This window comes from Electrophorus electricus, chromosome 16 (assembly GCF_041902795.1).
Source record: "Electrophorus electricus isolate QZ-2024a chromosome 16, ASM4190279v1, whole genome shotgun sequence".
Lineage (NCBI taxonomy): Eukaryota > Metazoa > Chordata > Actinopteri > Gymnotiformes > Gymnotidae > Electrophorus > Electrophorus electricus.
The window spans coordinates 26286763-26305000 of record NC_137512.1 but is presented as its reverse complement, the minus strand read 5'-3'; the positions used below and the strand labels follow the sequence as shown (position 1 = coordinate 26305000).

Sequence of the window (18238 nt, the reverse complement as noted above, 5' to 3'; positions counted from 1 at the left end):
ATATCGGTGATGACGTCCATGTTCTGTAGCAGAGCAGGTTCAGCAGAGCTTAGGCTCACTTGTTATTAATATTAAAGTGTTGAATTTCATAAGATGCAAAAAACATGAGCTACATGACAGCAGCGTTACATATTGGCCATCTGCTTCTGTGCTACCTGTTCTAATGCACATTATAATGCCCTTATGATACACGGTATAATGCACATTATAATGCCCTTATAATACCCATACTGGTTGAACCCTAATAGTCGCATATAAATATTGTGGTCCAGAATGTCAGAACTTTGGTGAATTTTGTAGTTGACGGTCATGTTCAGCTGTGGAACCACAGTAACTCACTTCTTTCACACTCACTGTGGTAAAAGTGTTCTCAGAACCGACCCGTGCAGGGCAGTGACTGGACAGGTGTGTCAGACCTTCAGGAGAGTGGTGTGTGTGTGTGTGTGTGTGTGTGTGTGTGTGTGTGTGTGTGTGTGTGTGTGTGTGTGTGTGTGTGTGTGTGTGTGTGTGTGTGTGTGTGTGTGTGTGTGTGTGTGTTCGTTCCACAGTGCGATACGTTAGGGAGGTGTCTCCCCTCTTCAGGAAGCCCCCTGTCCTGGCAGAGCTGCCATGGGAAAGCAGTGTGGAGGACTGGAGCAGAACCTCCGCTGGACGGAACCGGAAGGTCCTTCCTCTCAAGATGAGTTTTATCTGCAGAAACATCACCATGCCGGACCTGGAGAACAGGTGTGTGTGTGTGTGTGTGTGTGTGTGTGTGTGTGTGTGTGTGTGTGTGTGTGTGTGTGTGTGTGTGTGTGTGTGTGTGTGAGTGTGTGAGTGTGTGTGTGAGTGTGTGAGTGTGTGTGTGTGTGTACATGCGTGTGAAGGTTTTAGATTCTTCAGAGTAGGCATCCTTTACTTTGACGTCAGCTCTGCAGTGTGTGTGTGTATCCAGGCTGTTGGAGCTTCACTCCCCTGATGGGCAGAATGTTGTAGTCCTGCGCTGTAAGGATGGACCCACTGCACATTCCTGGTTCACGGCCATACACACAAACGTGGCCGCCCTGCTGCCACAAACGCTCACAGACCTCAATGCCTACCTGAGCTCCCCCAGCACCAACACACACACACAGCTCAACCACATCGGCTGGCTGGCCGAGCAGGTACAGCCCTATTTATACTCACACACACACATAAAGCTCAAACACATTGATTAGCAGGGCAGGTACAGCCCGATACACCAACTGGCAGACTGAGAAGGTACACACACTGTTTAATATGGATATTTACCTGTAGGCTTAGTCTTAGACTCCAGTTTAGTTCTGTTCTGCTGATGCAGAGTTGAGGAAAGTGGGCACAGGAAATGCTGAGAAACAGGAAGCCAAAGCTGGGTTATGGTTAACTGCTTCCAGAGGTCCCACTGCTTAGAAACAGGAAACCACAGCTGTTTTTGTGTAAAGTACTTCCTGAGGTCACACTACTCACTACACATATGCTGGAACCCAGAGTGTGCGACAGATGAGGCTGCCTTCTCATAAAAACATGTTTACACTCTTGCTTATTTTGATCAATGTTTAGCTTCCTCTTGATGGTGGGCGGCACCAATATAAACCGGTTGTCATGGCGCTGACTGAGAAAGACATCCTGCTGTTCGAATCGGTGCCATGGACGCGTGAGGCCTGGAACACACCCCTCATGACACACCCCCTCCTTGCCACCAGGTACCACCCACAGCTGTCGCAGACCCCGCCCCCTGCACTCTCGCAGACCCCGCCCCTGGTACTCTGATGATGATGATGATGATGATGATTAGTAGTAGTAGTAATTGTATTTATACACAGGATAAGATGTAAAAATATTCCATGCCAATCCATTTTAGGATATGTTAATCTTATTTTCAAAAAATGTAAAAAATAACAATAATTATTTGCAATCTGATGATGATGATGATGATGATGATGGTGGTAATAATAATAATAATAGTAATAATAATTATTAATATAAATATAGTAGTAATAATAATAATAATAATAATAATAATATCTGTTTGATGAAGAGCAGCTGATTACTGGACTACAAAAGGCAATGTTGCCATCCTCCCTCCATCTCTCGCTCCTTAGGCTTGTCCACTCGGGCAGTACTCAGACATCCCCCTCATTAGGAGTGGATCTGGTGTTTGCGACGCGTACAGGTACAAACCGCGGTGTGGAGTCTCATGTGTTCCGTGTGGAGACACACTGGGACTTGTCGTCATGGACACGGGCCCTCGTGCAGGGAGGACATGCTGCTGCTGAACTCATCAAGGAGGTTTCCATAGGTACACACGCCTGGGGGGTTGGAGTGTGTGTTGCGGCTGGGGGTGTGTGTGGGGTGGTGGCTTTTGACTCCTTAAAATATTTAACAGAAAATCAGATTTCTTCAATAAAACAAATTGTTTGACAAACAGCTAAAATTATACAATTTCTGAGACATTCTGGATGTTTGTAAGAGAAATTGTGGTGTGTTTGGGGAAGAAGGTACTGAACATGGAAAGAGGAACAAGGATCAGCGGACAGTCTTCACATATCTCTCTGTACTTCCCTTAGTAATTCTCACTCACACTCTTACACACACATCACATACATAAAAACAAAACCACACACGAGACATTCAAATGCATACAAAACAACTCACAGGTCCTGTTGTGTTCTGTTCTATTGGCTGCATATGTGGTGGGTGGGTGGGTGGGTGTGTGTGTGTGTGTGTGTGTGTTCTGTGGTATGGGTGGGTAGGGGTGTGTTCTGTGCTATAGGTGTGTGTGCATTTCTGTGCTATAGGCTGTGTGTGTGTGTGTGTGTGTTCTGTTCTATAGGTTGTGTGTTGAACAGGCAGGATGTGCATCTGCTCCTGCACTATGATCGGGGATTCACTGTGATGCGGGTCCATCGGGACCCTGCAGTGGGCGCTCTGCTATTCCACTATCCTTTTGAGAAGCTGAAGATGTCTGCAGATGATGGCATCCGTAACCTGTACCTTGACTTCGGGGGTCCGGAGGGAGAACTGGTACTGTAATAACAAACAGCTGACAGTGTCTGAGATGGTGTGTGTTTGATGCTGCTTGACGGTGTCTGTGTTGGTGACTGTTGGTGGGTGTTTTGATAGTTTCTGTGTTGGCAAGTATGTTTGTTTGGTGTCTGTGTTGGTGGATCTTTTGATGTTGTTTGATGGTGTCTTTGGTGGGTGTTTAATGGTACTTGATGGTGTTGGCGGGTGTTTTTGTTGACAGTTTTTTAATGGTATTTGACATTGTGTCTGTGTTGACAGGTGTTTGATCTGCACTCCAGCCCAAAGCCACTGGTGTTTGTTCTACACTCCTTCCTCTCAGCCAAGCTCACCCGGATGGGCCTGCTCACGTGAACCCACGTGAACCAGAGCACAAATGAGGAGCACACAGAGGGCTGGTGCAGAAATATTCCTCATTTTACACTCATTTAATGGAATATTATAGCAGAGTATTTAAGTGGTTTTCTTTCTTTGTCATTTGCGTGCACTTTTTTATAACTGTGAGCACAAACGTATGAATGCTTTTCCTTTGTCTTTGTTATTGCATAATCTGTCTCATGTTGGGTGTGTGTGTTTTGGTGAGATGTCCTGTAGTGCTCTTAAGTGTGTTGGTAATATTTCAGGATAACCACATGTGCCTTTTCATATTTAGTTAATAAATAAAATGTTCTTTTTTATCCATGGACATTATAGGGAAACTCTGCAGAAAGTGTAGAGCTGAACTATTTTGTGTATGTGCACGCGTGCGTGCCAGTATAGTCGTGTGTATGTGTGTGTGTGTGTGTGTGTGTGTATAAAGTCTCATATGCCCTAAGACACTTTGCATCTCTGAGTGTGTGATGGTTAGAGGGGTGTGGGGCGGGGCATGACTAAAACCCCTAATGCCACCCCCCCCCAACTGACCCAGGACATCTCTACCCCCTATCTGACCCAGAACATCTCCCCATGACTGCCCCAGGGCATCTCCACCCCCCATCACTTCCTGAGGGTATCTCTAGGCCCCAGCTGGAGCAACATTTCTCAGCCCAGGTCACGGGAACCCTGACAGTCACGTGACGGGGGTGGGACAGCAGAACTGTCAGAGGTCCCTGAGCTCTGGACTGGGAAAGCCTGCCCCCTAGTGTCTTATTAATCACAGTTGCTCGTTAGTGCCATGTGCCTATGACTAGGTGTAGAGTTAGGACTTTTTTCAGAGGGTTCATTAAAAAAGCCTTTTAGATACTCAAAGCTTCTTTCATTCCAGTTGTTTGATGAAGGCTGTGTGTTTAAAGCCATTGTAAAGCTCTGTGTTATAAAGAAGAGTTGGACCAGTTAAGCCCAGTCTTGCCCTCCATCTGCAACTAAATTAGGTTTTACTCTTACACTGTCCTCTTGTGGCCAGGAGAGTCAGACGTGGTGAGAAGGCTTTCACTGCAGTGTGGGCAACATTTACACCACTAAGAAAATTGGCTTCCAGAGCGTTCTGTCAATTTTGAGTGACACATGCAAATATTGGCAAACAGTGCCGCTAACTTCTTTAAAGATTGTGTTAGAAATTGTGGTCTATATTCATTACTTTGCATAAGATCTGACGCACCCAATTTTTCTCAAGGGGTCAAAGGGTCATGTCCATGTGATTTCAAGTTTCCTCAAATATTTTGGTTGTATCCTGCAGAGAATTAGGTCTATCTAACTTGACTGCTTTTAAAAACAAGGGTTGTAAACAAATGTTTTAGATATTGGCCTGTACAGCTTTTCTAAGTACCTTGTTTTTCTGGACCGTAATGTAGTAGGAAGGTGAGGAGGTGTGTTGGCCCTGTGTGGTACTGTGCTCATGTTCACACACAGAGATTCTCTGTGCTCGGTAGCTGCAGGAGGTCAGTGTAGGAGTGGCACTAACATGACTATAGGTTCAGGGACTCTCGTTCGCTCTCCTGTTCCCCGTCACTCCATGACAGTGGCCCTGTCTGGGTCATGCTTTGGTCAGCGCCACCAGTCGCCCTCCTGTTAGCCATGAAGGGGTCATCAGTTCTCTGACTACCCACCACTTAGATCAGAGATGCTTAGACTATGAAAGTAATGCATATTTGTATCCATCTGTTCTTGAAACCATGAATGGTCATTATCATTTATCTTTTATTGTTACTTTAGTCAGTTGTTTGTTTTGTGTTACTGGCTGAACTATTGTTACGGATGCTAGATTTTTTTTTTAAAGAGAAAAGGGTTTTGCACCAAAGTTTTGTACATGTTGCAACTTGCGTTCACGCAATCATATTATGCAAAAGCAGAAGCTGGAATGACAGCATGGGGCTAAGCACTGCTTCTGTACGATTTATATGCAAACCACGTAAGATACTCAACATATTCCTTTATTAAGAGCAACACTTTTAATATGTAACTGTACAGCCAATTAATTAAAACAAATAAATCTAAATGTCGTGGGTTTTTTTTTTTTTTTTTTTTTTTAAATAAATACTAGGTGTACATTAATATTAGCAGTAAACCGTTTAATATCTGAGTGTAGAGGGCATATCCTGCCTCTGCGGTGGTGGCCGCTAGGTGGCAGCACGTCCCCGCGCTCTGGGCCTGTGCGTTTCGACGTCCGGGTGAGCCGCTATATGGACGTCTGTGGTCCGCCTGCCTGCTGATGAACAGTCCGCTGTCATTGTGTGAGAGTAACAACCTTCATCGCGGAGGGATTCCTCGGGCCTCGAACAAGAGGTGTGGAAGCATAAGGACTCGAAAGAGTCCGAGACTGGAGGGAAATAGAAAGAACGTGAGATGAAATGACAACGTCAACATTACAGGTAACCATTAAACGAGTCGGGTCGCACGCTGAGCTAACGCGGCTAGCTAGGCTAGGCGCTGCTAACGCTGCTAAGCCAGCTAGCTAGGCTAACGCTAGCAGTGTCCAACACGTCCTAACGATGGACAAACACTTATGACCTGAAGATCTTTGTTCATTTGGTATCCTGCAGAATGGTCGAAAATAATAGATTAACAAACGCGGTAGCGACCATTCGGTATTCTAGGAACAGCACTTATTTTACTGTTATAACTGGGGTTTACAATCTACCGTAGACGACCGCTTGTTTAATCAATATGTATTTATATAGGGTTAGTGGTTTTACAGCAGACGCTGACACAGAGCAGTGTAACGTTATAACTGGGGTTTACAGGTCAGCGTAGTCGTCAGCTGGTGTACCGTTATAACCGTTATATATGCCAGAAGTCAGATGTTTTGCCCGAGGAACTGCTTTAAGCTGCAGTGTCCTTCGGCTTTGACTGAATATGCGGTTGACGGGGGGCTTGTGGAGTCGTAGTACGTCTCTGTGACTTATGGAAGGTTTTAAGGAGAATAAACTACAGCTAAATCACACTGGCAGCAGGTCGGGTCTCTGGACTTACGCAGGTAGAGCAGTCAGTGGTTGGTTTGGCATGTTTGTTCTGAAACCCCTCCCCTGCCCTCAGAAAGCGATCGACCTGGTCACCAAAGCTACAGAAGAGGACAAGGCGAGGAACTATGAGGAGGCTTTGAGACTGTACCAGCATGCGGTCGAGTACTTCCTGCACGCTATAAAGTGTAAGTGGAGAAACTGCATTGTGTATTTTTGTCTGTTTTTCTCCCAGCTGACTGGTTTTCTTGAAGTGGAGCCAGTCACTCCCACCATCAGTGGAAGTGTGGAAGAAACCCCCTTAGTTGAGGAGATGCAGGTGTCGTTAGTCACAACACATGGCGGATCCCCTCTCAGTCTTGTGGTCAATATCTTGGTTTGTCTGGTCTCAGCTGAGACACAGCGTGGTGTTTAAATACAGTACAATGGGACGGGAGGATGGGCGCGTCCACAGAAGGGTGAGAGTCTTCTTTCCTTGCAGATGAGGCTCACAGTGACAAGGCCAAGGAAAGCATCCGTGGGAAGTGTATGCAGTACCTGGACCGTGCCGAGAAACTGAAGGACTACCTGAAGAACAAGGACAAGCAGGGCAAGAAGCCTGTGAAGGAGGCGCAGAGCAATGACAAGTACCGCCCCGCCCACTCTCTCCTCTACATATGTCCTCAGGGAGGGGAGGTCTTGGGTGGAATCCTAATGACCACCATGTTTCTTCCAGGAGTGACAGTGACAGTGAGGGAGAGAACCCAGAGAAGAAAAAACTACAGGAGCATTTGATGGGTAGGAGTGTGTGCGCCTGAGCCTGTGCGTGTGCGTGGAGGAGAGAATGAATGAGAATCAATTTCCCAAGTGTGTCACATTTGATTGACCCATTGAAAAATATTTGGTTGCTGGTTTCCAAATGCGATAAATGATGTATGTTCAGTAATGTTGTGTGTGCCCATACGTGGTGTACCGTGCCTCCAAGTAGTATTCAACCCCCTGCAGATTTTGCAAATTCAACAAGTTGCGAATAATTTAGAGCCTTCAGGAGTAGCATTTAACAGATGCCTAAATATTACAAACAAAAAGTACAAGTTGCTCAATTAAATTATAATACATTTTAAACATAAAAATTAGGTTAAATTTATTATTCAACCCCAAGGTTTAATATTTTGTGGAACAACCCTTGTTTGCAATTACAGCTATTAATCGTTTTTTATTAAGACCTGATCAGGCCAGCACAGGTCTGTAGAGTAATCTTGGCCCACTCCTCCATGCAGATCTTTTCCAAGTTGTCTAGGTTCTTTGGCCATCTCTTGTGGACTTTGATCTTGAGCTCCTTCCACAAGGTTTTTGGCCAAAATTTCCAGGTAGGATGTGCTATCCATCTTGTGGATGCGGACGAGATGGCTGGGCCCCTTGGCTGAGAAGCAGCCCCACAGCATGATGTTACCACCACCATGCTTGACTGTATGGTATTCTTGGGGTTGTATGCAGTGCCATCCTCTCTCCAAACACCCTGGGTGTGGTTGGCACCAAAGACCTCGATCTTGGTCTCATCAGACCAGAGAACCTTGAACCAGTCTGCCACAGAGTCCTCCAAGTGATCATGAGCAAACTGTAGACAGGCCTTGACAGGATGCTTTGAAAGTAAAGGTACCTTACGGGCTCGCCTGGAAAGGAGACCATTGCGGTGGAGTACGGTACTTGTGGTATTTATTGAAACCAATGTCCCCACCACTAGGAGATCTTTCTGGAGCTCCCTCCTTGTTGACCTTGGGTCATGCCTTGACCGTTCCGACAAGCCTGGCCTCAGCACAGAAGGAAACTTTGAAAGGCTGTCCAGGCCGTGAAAGGTTAACAGTAGTTCCATAAGCCTTCCACTTCCGATGCTCCCAATGGTGGAGACAGGTAGGCCCAACTCCTTGGAAAGGGTTTTGTACCCCTTGCCAGCCATGTGACCCTCCACAACTTTGTCTCTGATGGCCTTGGAATGCTCCGTAGTCTTTCCCATGTTGACTATTTATGAGTGCTGTTCACTTGTTTGGGGAGGGGCTTTTATAGTCAGAAAAGGTGGGGAAAAACAAAATTAATCCAAGCATGTGAAGCTCATTGTTCTTAATACTTCAGTTACTTCTTAATACCTGAGGGAATCAAACAGTTGTTTGAGGGGTTGAATAATAATTGGCCCTTTTGGTAAACTTTGCAAAATGTAAAAAAAATAAAATAAATAATAATTCTTTTTTGCTGCAGTGGAATTCACATGTCCAGGCCCATCTACAGTCCAAATTTCACAATGCTAAGTTAACTCCAAATGTGTAAACCTGCAGAATCTGCAGGGGTTGAATACTACTTGGAGGCACTGTATGTTCATGCATTGTGTATGTTCTGTAATGTTGTGTATGTTTATGTTTTGTGTGTGTGTTCTGGCAGGTGACTAGCTGATGGTCATGTGTTTGGGGGGGCATAGATGGGCTTCATTGTGTTGACTGCAACTGTGGCTAGAGAGGACCAAGGAAAACGGTGCTTCTGTGATGTCACTGTGTCGGTGTGTTGCAGGTGCTATTGTCATGGAGAAGCCCAATGTCAGCTGGAATGATGTAGCAGGGCTGGAAGGAGCCAAAGAGGCTTTGAAGGAGGCTGTAATTCTGCCTATTAAATTCCCTCACCTATTCACAGGTAGTGTGTGTGTGTGATTCCCTCACCTGTTCACAGGTTTTGTGTGTGTGTGAGTGAGATTCCCTCTGTACAGGGATCTGGTGTAGAGATTTCAGTAGTTGTTCAGTGTGTGTTGCATGTTCCAGGGAAACGTACTCCGTGGAGAGGCATTCTGCTGTTCGGACCTCCTGGAACAGGGAAGTCGTACCTGGCCAAGGCCGTGGCCACAGAGGCCAACAACTCCACCTTCTTCTCTGTGTCCTCCTCAGACCTCATGTCCAAGTGGCTTGGAGAGAGTGAGAAGTGAGACCTCACTGCTGTCTGTGTGTGTGTGTGTGTGTGTGTGTGTGTGTGTGTGTGTGTGTATATACACACACACACAATAAAGTCTGCTCTCTTCCCCCATGCAATCCAGCTCTGTCAGTGTTGTCATCTGTAGGAACCCCCACCCACCCTCCCAGCTCAGCACTAGATGATCTCTCTCTCTCTCTCTCAGGCTGGTGCGTAATCTGTTTGAACTCGCTCGGCTGCGTAAGCCCTCCATCATCTTCATAGATGAAGTGGACTCGCTGTGCGGCTCCCGGAGTGAGAACGAGAGTGAGGCAGCACGCAGGATCAAGACAGAGTTCCTAGTGCAGATGCAGGGTGGGTGCAGGAGGTGGAGAGGTGTGGGTGGTGTTACGGGGGAGAGGGTGGTATCTAGCTGAACAGTGTCTCTCGGTTCCACTTCTGGCAGGTGTTGGGAATAACAATGATAAAATCCTCGTTCTGGGGGCCACTAACATCCCCTGGGTCCTCGACGCTGCTATTCGGAGAAGGTCTGTACATGTAGTGTGTGTGTGTAGTGTGTGTGTGTGTGTGTAGTGACTCCCCGCTGTGCTGTAGGTTTGAGAAGCGCATCTACATCCCCCTCCCAGACGAGCCGGCGCGAGCTGCCATGTTCCGTCTGCACCTGGGGAACACGCCCCACAGCCTGTGTGAGGCTGACCTGCGCCAGCTGGCACGCAGCACAGACGGGTACTCCGGCGCCGACATCAGCATCATCGTCAGAGACGCACTGATGCAGCCTGTCCGCAAAGTGCAGTCGGCCACACACTTCAAGAAGGTAGCATGTGCACGCGCACACACACACACACACACACACACACACACACTGCAGTAACTACAGGACATGTTCTATCTGTACAGGGTCTTAACCCTAATCCTCTAATCACATGGTAATGCAGGTGTGTAATGGAGAGTTAGCAGAGCTCCCCCGATCCCGACAGATCCTAAAGGCTCTTAAATGTGATACGTGTGTGAGAGTGAGACTGCAATCCTAATAAAATGAAAACAAGGGAAGCTCCAACTGTTGTGTGGCTCCATGGTATCGTGTTGCCATAACGATAGTTTCTGCTGTGGCACCTTGGCAGGTGCGAGGACCTTCTCGCAGTAACCCATCAGTAATGGTTGATGACCTCCTGACCCCCTGCTCCCCTGGTGACCCTGCTGCCATGGAGATGACCTGGATGGATGTGCCTGGTGACAAGCTCCTGGAGCCCATAGTGTGTATGGTAAGACACACTCGTAATATACACCACAGTAGTCCATAATTACACCAGGTTTACATAAGTCTTCCCTTCTTTCACTGTGTGTGTGTGCGCGCGCACAGGCTGACATGCTGCGTTCATTGTCCACCACTCGGCCTACGGTGAACGCTGAAGACTTACTGAAGGTGAAGAAGTTTACGGAGGACTTTGGACAGGAAGGCTGAGTGTCGGACCTGCCCACTCATCCTCCCCAAGCTCCTCCCCCCTAAAACTCCACCTCCTTCAGCCCTTAATCTGGACTGTCCAGTCCTCCGTCCTGCCCCGCCCCGCTCCAGATAACACTACTCTCCCCTGGTCCCGCCTGGACTGCCTGCTCTGGAGGGAGGTGTAGTGGTGACGTCAGGGCCGTCTGACTGGAAGGCTTCGGAAGGGCCTCGCAGGCCTCTCGTGCTGTAGGACAGTGCATTTGTACTCTCACCCTGTGTTTGTGCACGTGTGTGAATGTTTAACTGTAGCCCTGCTGACCAGCAAGGGCAACGTAGCTGCACCCCTCTTCAGTGCCCCCATCTGGTAAAGCTCAGTATTACATGTTTATTTTCCTATTCTGACTGTTTACCCACTAAACTCCCGTTACCTTCATGACTAATGCATCACTACCGTTGCTTCTCTTCACCTGCTGGCTTTCAGTACATGTCCATGAACTATTCGAGAGGCCCAACAGCCTCTGTAATCCCCTTTTAATGAAGACCGTTGTGAATGACTAGAGCAGCGCCAAGTTCTCCTGGTTCTGACAGCAGCGTTTCTGTTTGGGTAGTCATTTGGTCTTTGTACATGTAGATGTCAAGGTGGGACGCTGTTGTTGGTCATGGTTGCCACGGGGACTGCACAGCTGTCTTCTGTTATGACTACCAAGTTTGCCTGAATTAATTAAATCTGAATTGTAAAAGAAATGACAGTAGCAACTTATTCTGTTTTCATCCATTTCAAAAGCAGGACCTTTGAGCTGAACTAATTGAAACTAAACTCATGTGGATCGTGTTGAGGGACAGATTCACATTTACTGTTTGTTTATTCACCCACTTCAAAACTAAAAAGGTTTTACATTTTCTCAAAAAAAAAGAAGCACAAATTGTAAAAATTGTAAAAAATTACACGCATGGAATAAATCATACATGTATGCACATCTGAGCACTGTTGAATACACATGCATGCACCCCCACCCAGTGTAGTCCTCACCGTTCAGTTCTGTTCCAGCTCTAACACACCCATGCCAGGTAATGCGTGTCGTAGTCCATGTAACTAACGTCAGCGCAGTCGGACGCTGAGTCCAGAATAACTGTTCTAGGGGTGGTGCTGAACACAGAGTCTGGGCCAGGTGTCACTTCACTTTTGAGTTGTTTGCAAGACTAAGATGCAACTGATCTGCCCCCTTTGCTTCGTTTTGATTGGCTCTCGCTTGCAGGCCCCGTCCGTTTTGATTGGCTTTCGATTGCAGGCCCTGCCCGTTTGTTTCGATGGTGTGGAAATGTGGGCATGAGCTCTGGCTCACATGCTGTGAAGAAATATGAGTGAGCACTGAAATCCTCGCAAACTCCCACCCCTCCCACAAAACACCCTCTACTTACGTAATGGCTTCTCTTTGAAGTAGGAGCTTTCCAGACAATCGACAGCAGACGCCCTGCCACACACACAAACACTTTACATTTAAAGGGTTAACGGGTTACAAATGAAACAGTTGATAAGCACCAGTGTGTGTTGTGTGCTCGTGCTAACCTGCGCTGGGGGTTGTACATAAAGAGTAGGTTTAGGAGGCGGAGCCCAGCCTCTGACAGCCAGGTGAACTTGTTCTTCAGGTTGTTGTAGGGCTGCTTCCGCAGACTGTACTGACCAGACAGAGGCAGGCGAGAGAAACCCTACACACACAAAATCCAGCAAAAAAAAACAAAAAAAAAAAGTTACAAAATATTGTGCCAAAGCGCTGTCAGAGATGTACTTATGTGGTAAATAAAGGTGTTTGTTCAGTGCATACGGGCCAGATGTTGTCGTTGGGCGTGCCCAGGAGCTGCACAATCAGGTCAAGCTGCTGCACTTCAGAGCTACCAGGCAGCAAGGGCTTATGGGCTAGAAGCTCCGCCAGGACACACCCCACTGCCCTACACACACACACGCACACATACACACGCGCGCACACACACACACACACACACACGTATACACACACGTGTATATACACGCGCACACACACACACACACACACGTGTATATACACGCGCACACACACACACACACGTGTATATACACGCGCACACACACACACACACACGTGTATATACACGCGCGCACACACACACACACACGTGTATATACACGCGCGCACACACACACACACACGTGTATATACACGCGCGCACACACACACACACGTGTATATACACGCGCACACACACACACACGTGTATATACACGCGCACACACACACGTGTATATACGCGCGCACACACACACACACACACGTGTATATACGCGCGCACACACACACACGTGTATATACGCGCGCACACACACACGTGTATATACGCGCGCACACACACACGTGTATATACGCGCGCACACACACACACACACGTGTATATACGCGCGCACACAGTGTATATACACGCGCACACACACAGTGTATATACACGCGCACACACACACGTGTATATACACGCGCACACACACACGTGTATATACACGCGCACACACACACACGTGTATATACACGCGCACACACACACACGTGTATATACACGCGCACACACACACACGTGTATATACACGCGCACACACACACACGTGTATATACACGCGCACACACACACACGTGTATATACACGCGCACACACACACGTGTATATACACGCGCACACACACACGTGTATATACACGCGCACACACACACACACGTGTACACGCGCACACACACACACGTGTATATACACGCGCACACACACACACGTGTATATACACGCGCACACACACACACGTGTATATACACGCGCACACACACACACACACGTGTATATACGCGCGCACACACACACACACGTGTATATACGCGCACACACACACACACACGTGTATATACGCGCACACACACACACACACGTGTATATACGCGCGCACACACACGTGTATATACGCGCGCGCACACACGTGTATATACGCGCGCGCACACACACACACACACGTGTATATACGCGCGCACACACACACACACGTGTATATACGCGCGCACACACACACACGTGTATATACGCGCGCACACACGTGTATATACGCGCGCACACACGTGTATATACGCGCGCACACACACACACGTGTATATACGCGCGCACACACACACACACGTGTATATACGCGCGCACACACACACACGTGTATATACGCGCGCACACACACACACGTGTATATACGCGCGCACACACACACACGTGTATATACGCGCGCACACACACACACACGTGTATATACGCGCGCACACACACACACGTGTATATACGCGCGCACACACGTGTATATACGCGCGCACACACGTGTATATACGCGCGCACACACGTGTATATACGCGCGCACACACGTGTATATACGCGCGCACACACGTGTATATACGCGCGCACACACACACACACGTGTATATACGCGCGCACACACACACACGTGTATATACGCGCGCACACACACACGTGTATATACGCGCGCACACACACGTGTATATACGCGCGCACACACACACACGTGTATATACGCGCGCGCACACACACACACGTGTATATACGCGCGCGCACACACACACACGTGTATATACGCGCGCACACACACACACGTGTATATACGCGCGCACACACACACACACGTATATACGCGCGCACACACACACACACGTGTATATACGCGCGCACACACACGTGTATATACGCGCGCACACACACGTGTATATACGCGCGCACACACACGTGTATATACGCGCGCACACACAGACACACGTGTATATACGCGCGCACACACACACACGTGTATATACGCGCGCACACACACACACACACGTGTATATACGCACACACACACGTGTATATACGCGCACACACACACGTGTATATACACGCGCACATATACACACACGTGTATATACACGCGCACATATACACACACGTGTATATACACGCGCACATATACACACGTATATACACGCGCATATACACGCGCATATACACGCGCACACGCGCATATACACGCGCACACGCGCGCACACACGCATATACACGCGCGCACACACACACACGTGTATATACGCGCGCACACACACACGTGTATATACGCGCGCACACACACACACACGTGTATATACGCGCGCACACACACACACGTGTATATACGCGCGCACACACACACACACGTGTATATACGCGCGCACACACACACACACACGTGTATATACGCGCGCACACACACACACACACACGTGTATATACGCGCGCACACACACACACGTGTATATACGCGCGCACATACACACGTGTATATACACGCGCACATATACACACGTGTATATACACGCGCACATATACACACACACGTGTATATACACGCGCATATACACACACACGTGTATATACACGCGCACATATACACACGTATATACACGCGCATATACACGCGCACACACGCGCACACACGCATATACACGCGCGCGCACACGTATATACACGCGCGCACACGTATATACACGCGCGCACACGTATATACACGCGCGCACACGTATATACACGCGCGCACACACGTATACACACGCGCGCACACACGTATATACACGCGCGCACACGTATACACGCACGCACACACACGTATATACACGCACGCACACACACGTATATACACGCACGCACACACACGTATATACACGCACGCACACACACGTATATACACGCACGCACACACACGTATATACACGCACGCACACACGTATATACACGCACGCACACACACGTATATACACGCACACATATACATATACACACACACGCAAACGTCAGGAAACAACCCACTGCTCTTCTCGCATGCACAATACAGGCCACACAAAACAGAAACACAGACACCCTCCCAGCGTCTTGTTGGACAAGTACAGATACGTTTCTAATTGTACTGAGTGCTGAGGTGACACTCAGAGCGGATATGAGGGGTTGTACCACATGTCCAGGGCAGTGGTCTGCGTCTTTGTGCCCAGGAGCAGCTCGGGAGCCCTGTACCTGGGCACAGTCGTGCACATGACAGGTGTGAGACATGCTACCTGTGTCAGGGGGGATTTTAGGCATTGGTGTTTAACTGGGCGAGGATGTGACACTGACCACAGCGTCACGACTTTGGGGGTCATCGGCTGCTGGGGGACACCATACACCCGTGCCAGGCCAAAGTCCGCTGCACAAAACAAAAAACAAAACAGGGTTGTACACACCCATCATGCTCCTCACAAGTATTGTATTCCTCACCCACCCCCTTCCCAAATGATGACGTGTATAATGCTCTGGCAGTACAGATCTGATTCGTGCAGGCGTGGGAGGACTCTCACCAATCTTCACACAGCCTTTATCTGTCATCAGCAAATTGGACACCTTCAGATCCCTAAAACACACACATCCCCGGAACACACATCCGTTTTAAAACTGCAAACGCACTGCTGTGATGCTTAATCTGACAATTGCATGATGTGGAAAAATATATATTTCTGAATGTCATTCTAAATGCAAATTGTTGAGGGTCATCAATCTCTGCTAATGAAAGAATTTATGAATATTCCTATGTCTCAACATCAGTGCATGAATATTCATATGGCCCATGTCAGTGCGTGAATATTCATATGGCATAATGTTGGTGAAGCCTGATCTTAATCTGTGCAGTGTGTGTGTGTGTGTGTGTGTGTGAGTCTTGCAGCTCAGGCCAGGGGCCATAGCACCTTTACCTGTGCAGGATGAAGTTATGGTGCAGGTAGGCCAGGCCTCTCAACAGCTGCAGAACTATACACTTCACCTGGAGCAACACACACACACAGACACACTTCACCTGGAGCAACACACACACACACACAAACCTCACCTGCAGCAACACACACACACAAACACACACTTCACCTGGAGCAACACATACACACAAACCTCACCTGCAGCAACACACACTTCACCAATGGTACACAACAGCTGTGTTTTGATGTACACAATTACACAGCTAAGATCGTATTCTAAGAGTGTAACTGAAGGTTTTAATTATATTGAGACCAGGTCTCCTCAGACCGTCAGAAGGTGCTGGTTCTGTGATCACCTAATCCTTTGACATCAGACTGTTGGGAGTGCTTATACACAACTAATCAGACACCTCATTCAATCTTTCCCATAAATGTGAATGTGTGAGTGCACCTGTGCTTCTGAGAAAGGAGACTGCATGTTCTCCAGAAGACTGGCCAGGTCCTGCTCACAGTAGCTCATCACCAGGAACAGGCTGTGGACACACACGCTCAGTTCCATGAGGTGGGAGGAGGTTGCCACCTAACATTTCTGTGAGGTGGGTGGAGCTTACCTCTCTAAATGGCTGCCCACCACCACCTCTTTGAGCTCAACGATGTTGGGGTGTCTGAGGCGCAGGAGCAGAGTGATCTCCCTCAGACTACTGATGGGGATCCCTAACACACACACACACAGTACCAACATCATTCAGTGAAACATTTCCAGCTGAAATATCAGTGATCTGATGCCACAAAACTGGTTTAAGTGATAAAACACATTTTAATTTGAATACACAACCCGTGTCGTCAGGGCCGAAGAGATTAACCCATAACGGGGCGTGCAGGGCTGCGCGCGGCCAACTCACCGTCCTTCTCCTTATCCATGCGCACTTTCTTAAGGGCCACAATTTCATGCGTGATTGTGTCACGTGCTCTGTCTGTTAAGAGAGTAGATAGTGAAGCCGTGTTATGTTTAGCGTGCACACCTTCTCTCAGGTACAAATGCAGGTGGTGTACTGTCAGAATAACTATGCAAACACATTCATATGCCAACACTTACAAACGATGCCATACGTCCCCTCTCCGATGCGATTCAGCTTCTCAAATTCCTTCACACTTCTGCAGTTCCCAAACTGTAGAGATAAAGCATAACTAAGACCGAACAAGTAGAAGGCAAACGGCGAATAACATAACATCGGGCTTTATGGAAGATTCGTAACGGAAAGGCTGGTCAGAAATCAAGCGATAAAGAGTGAAATCCTGACTAGCTGGTATCCTAAAGCCCGCCGCAGGTCCGCTCACCCTGTCCTGCTGCGGCACGGTAAACGGTTTGGTGGTTTTTAAAGACTTCAGCTTTATCGGCTCTGGTTCCGGGTCTCCCGCAGTCTCCATCACACAAACAAAACCGCTAGCAGGCGCGAGAGTTAGCAGCTATCAGGCGCGAGAGTTGCACATTTTCAGGATATCTCGCGATGAGTTACCACGTAAAGTCGCGTGCGGTACGGCCAGTCGTCACCGATCCGTTTGCTTGAGCTCACGTTAATCCAGAGGGAACGCAGTCTGCTCACGTTTAACCTGTTCCTCCTCGCAGCACACGTGCCACAGGTGATCTCTGGACTGAGAACGAGAGAAGCACGTAAACCGGT

At 48.0% G+C, this 18238-nt stretch overlaps 3 protein-coding genes across 7 annotated transcripts in view; 2 read left to right on the top strand and 1 right to left on the bottom strand.

Annotated features, from left to right (window-relative positions):
• Positions 1-5434, top strand: part of sntb2 (syntrophin, beta 2) — an 11543-nt gene extending 6109 nt beyond the window's left edge. The window contains exons 2-7 of the mRNA XM_027031237.3: positions 549-726; positions 935-1142; positions 1558-1700; positions 2100-2296; positions 2831-3021; positions 3283-5434. Of these exons, the coding sequence (XP_026887038.3) occupies positions 549-726; positions 935-1142; positions 1558-1700; positions 2100-2296; positions 2831-3021; positions 3283-3375 (1010 nt within the window). The 3' untranslated portion in view covers positions 3376-5434. The remainder of the gene's footprint in view (positions 1-548; positions 727-934; positions 1143-1557; positions 1701-2099; positions 2297-2830; positions 3022-3282) is intronic.
• Positions 5435-5622: 188 nt separating this feature from the next.
• vps4a (vacuolar protein sorting 4 homolog A) lies at positions 5623-11742 on the top strand. The gene is made up of 11 exons (XM_027031232.3): positions 5623-5807; positions 6472-6583; positions 6877-7021; positions 7111-7172; positions 8934-9053; positions 9179-9335; positions 9529-9677; positions 9769-9850; positions 9918-10137; positions 10445-10585; positions 10684-11742. The coding sequence occupies exons 1-11, from the start codon at positions 5787-5789 to the stop codon at positions 10783-10785; spliced, it is 1311 nt and encodes a 436-aa protein (XP_026887033.1). The 5' UTR covers positions 5623-5786; the 3' UTR covers positions 10786-11742.
• On the bottom strand, positions 11612-18234 carry cdk10 (cyclin dependent kinase 10). 5 transcript variants are annotated; one of them, XM_035532109.2, is made up of 13 exons: positions 17895-18234; positions 17653-17725; positions 17459-17530; positions 17168-17270; positions 17008-17089; positions 16557-16690; positions 16167-16219; positions 15946-16015; positions 15787-15846; positions 12591-12714; positions 12335-12474; positions 12187-12257; positions 11612-12113 (listed from the first exon to the last, which is right to left on the bottom strand). In XM_035532109.2, the coding sequence occupies exons 1-13, from the start codon at positions 17982-17984 to the stop codon at positions 11968-11970; spliced, it is 1218 nt and encodes a 405-aa protein (XP_035388002.1). In that variant the 5' UTR covers positions 17985-18234; the 3' UTR covers positions 11612-11967. The 5 variants fall into 5 exon arrangements, 4 of the variants coding, with proteins under 4 accessions (XP_035388002.1, XP_035388005.1, XP_035388003.1 ...); XM_035532112.2 differs by having other exon boundaries at positions 16557-16624; positions 17895-18212; XM_035532110.2 differs by having other exon boundaries at positions 12187-12239; positions 17895-18211.
• Positions 18235-18238: the final 4 nt, after the last annotated feature.

What these genes read in the sequence shown, in the direction of transcription:
- cdk10 (XM_035532109.2), bottom strand. Translation starts at nt 17,984, where the DNA reads ATGGAGACTGCGGGAGACCCGGAACCAGAGCCGATAAAGCTGAAGTCT. An exon ending in GGGGACGTATGGCATCGTTT is followed by an intron (nt 17,531 to 17,652) that starts GTAAGTGTTGGC and finishes CTCTCTTAACAG; the next exon opens with ACAGAGCACGTGACACAATC. An exon ending in CATAACTTCATCCTGCACAG is followed by an intron (nt 16,220 to 16,556) that starts GTAAAGGTGCTA and finishes TGTGTGTTTTAG; the next exon opens with GGATCTGAAGGTGTCCAATT.
- vps4a (XM_027031232.3), top strand. Translation starts at nt 5,787, where the DNA reads ATGACAACGTCAACATTACAG. An exon ending in CTTCCTGCACGCTATAAAGT is followed by an intron (nt 6,584 to 6,876) that starts GTAAGTGGAGAA and finishes CTTTCCTTGCAG; the next exon opens with ATGAGGCTCACAGTGACAAG. An exon ending in ACTACAGGAGCATTTGATGG is followed by an intron (nt 7,173 to 8,933) that starts GTAGGAGTGTGT and finishes GGTGTGTTGCAG; the next exon opens with GTGCTATTGTCATGGAGAAG.